The sequence below is a fragment of the Palaemon carinicauda genome, chromosome 28 (assembly GCF_036898095.1).
Source record: "Palaemon carinicauda isolate YSFRI2023 chromosome 28, ASM3689809v2, whole genome shotgun sequence".
Classification (NCBI taxonomy): domain Eukaryota; kingdom Metazoa; phylum Arthropoda; class Malacostraca; order Decapoda; family Palaemonidae; genus Palaemon; species Palaemon carinicauda.
In genome coordinates, this window is record NC_090752.1 from 46,596,343 (window position 1) to 46,598,453 (window position 2,111).

Sequence of the window (2,111 nt, forward strand, 5' to 3'; positions counted from 1 at the left end):
TTTGGTTCACTGGCTCCTTCGTCCTTTTTGCCGGCAAACTATTTCCACCATTTCCCTTTGGTCTCATCTATTTCTTTTTTTGGTTCACTGGCTCCTTCGTCCTTTTTGCCGGCAAACCATTTCCCTGGTGACCATTTCCACCATTTCCCTTTGGTCTCATATATTTCTTTTTTTGGTTCACTGGCTCCTTCGTCCTTTTTGCCGGCAAACCATTGCCACCATTTCTCTTTGGTCTCATCTATTTCTTTTTTTGGTTCACTGGCTCCTTCGTCCTTTTTGCCGGCAAACCATTTCCCTGGTGACCATTTCCACCATTTCCCTTTGGTCTCCACTATTTCTTTTTTTGGTTCACTGGCTCCTTCGTCCTTTTTGCCGGCAAACCATTTCCCTGGTGACCATTTCCACCATTTCCCTTTGGTCTCATCTATTTCTTTTTTTGGTTCACTGGCTCCTTCGTCCTTTTTGCCGGCAAACCATTTCCCTGGTGACCATTTCCACCATTTCTCTTTGGTCTCATCTATTTCTTTTTTTGGTTCACTGGCTCCTTCGTCCTTTTTGCCGGCAAACCATTTCCCTGGTGACCATTTCCACCATTTCCCTTTGGTCTCCACTATTTCTTTTTTTGGTTCACTGGCTCCTTCGTCCTTTTTGCCGGCAAACCATTTCCCTGGTGACCATTTCCACCATTTCCCTTTGGTCTCCACTATTTCTTTTTTTGGTTCACTGGCTCCTTCGTCCTTTTTGCCGGCAAACCATTTCCCTGGTGACCATTTCCACCATTTCCCTTTGATCTTCTTCTCCTGTTCGAGGTTATCTTGAACCAGTTTTTGGATCTTCTTCTCCTGTTCTAGGTTCTCTTGAACCAGTTTTTGGATCTTCTCCTGTTCTAGGTTCTCTTGAACCAGTTTATGGATCTTCTCCTGTTCGAGGTTCTCTTTAACCAGTTCCTGGATCTTCTTCTCCTGTTCTAGGTTCTCTTGAACCAGTTTTTGGATCTTCTTCTCCTGTTCGAGGTTCTCTTTAACCAGTTCCTGGATCTTCTTCTCCTGTTCTAGGTTCTCTTGAACCAGTTTTTGGATCTTCTCCTGTTCGAGGTTCTCTTTAACCAGTTCCTGGATCTTACGCTCCTGGTTTTCTATAACCAGAAGTTGGACCAAATTTCTCATGAAGTTTTGTTTATTCAGTTCTCGGATATTCTTAGTATTCATCTTATTCTTCTTCTGTTTCTTTTTAACCAATTCTTGGATATAATTTCTCATTTCCTCCATTTCGTGTCGATTCTCTTTATCCTTTCTACTCAGTCGCAGGATTTCTTTCAGATACATTCTCTCCAAACTTTCTATCGAGGAGAGATCTCCCCGCCGTTTCAGCGAAATTCCTTCCGAAGGTTTGCGGCGTTTGGCCCTTTTCATTTCTAATAATGGTTCGCCTCTTGCTGGGCTTCCATCGTAAGATGAGCTAAACAACTCTCAGATATTTTTTTCTTTAAATAACGGGATATTTCCATACACAAATTAAAACTTACACTACGCATAGCCATTATATACTAACTGAACTCGCGGCTGAATCACCATTATTCCTAAAAACAAACGAATCATATGAAGACCTCTAGGTCTTCCATCTTTTGAAGACCTCTCGTTCTCTATTGTCTTTCAAAGCAGATAAAGACGATTTCAATTTCATCCCCCGAAGGCTGCATTCTTCCCTGGTCTTCAGAAGAAATCATACCTCCAGGGTCTTCAGAGGATGCCCAACGCAGTTCATTCAAGAAGGCTTTTCGATCCTCTTCCATCTTTTGAAGACCTCTCGATCTCTATTGTCTTTCAAAGCAGATAAAGACGATTTCAATTTCATCCCCAGAAGGATGCATTCTTCCCTGGTCTTCAGAAGAAATCATACCTCCAGGGTCTTCAGAGGATGCCCAACGCAGTTCATTCAAGAAGGCTTTTCGATCCTCTTCCATCTTTTGAAGACCTCTCGATCTCTATTGTCTTTCAAAGCAGATAAAGACGATTTCAATTTCATCCCCAGAAGGATGCATTCTTCCCTGGTCTTCAGAAGAAATCATACCTCCAGGGTCTTCAGAGGATGCCCAACGCAGTTCATTCAAG

General features: G+C 42.6%; 1 protein-coding gene across 1 annotated transcript in view; it reads right to left on the reverse strand.

The window, feature by feature from the left end:
* LOC137621794 (dentin sialophosphoprotein-like) overlaps nt 1–1,325 on the reverse strand; it is a 3,620-nt gene extending 2,295 nt beyond the window's left edge. Inside the window, exon 1 of the mRNA XM_068352302.1 lies at nt 539–1,325. Coding sequence (XP_068208403.1) covers nt 539–1,325 — 787 coding nt within the window. The remainder of the gene's footprint in view (nt 1–538) is intronic.
* Between the last annotated feature and the right edge of the window lie 786 nt (nt 1,326–2,111).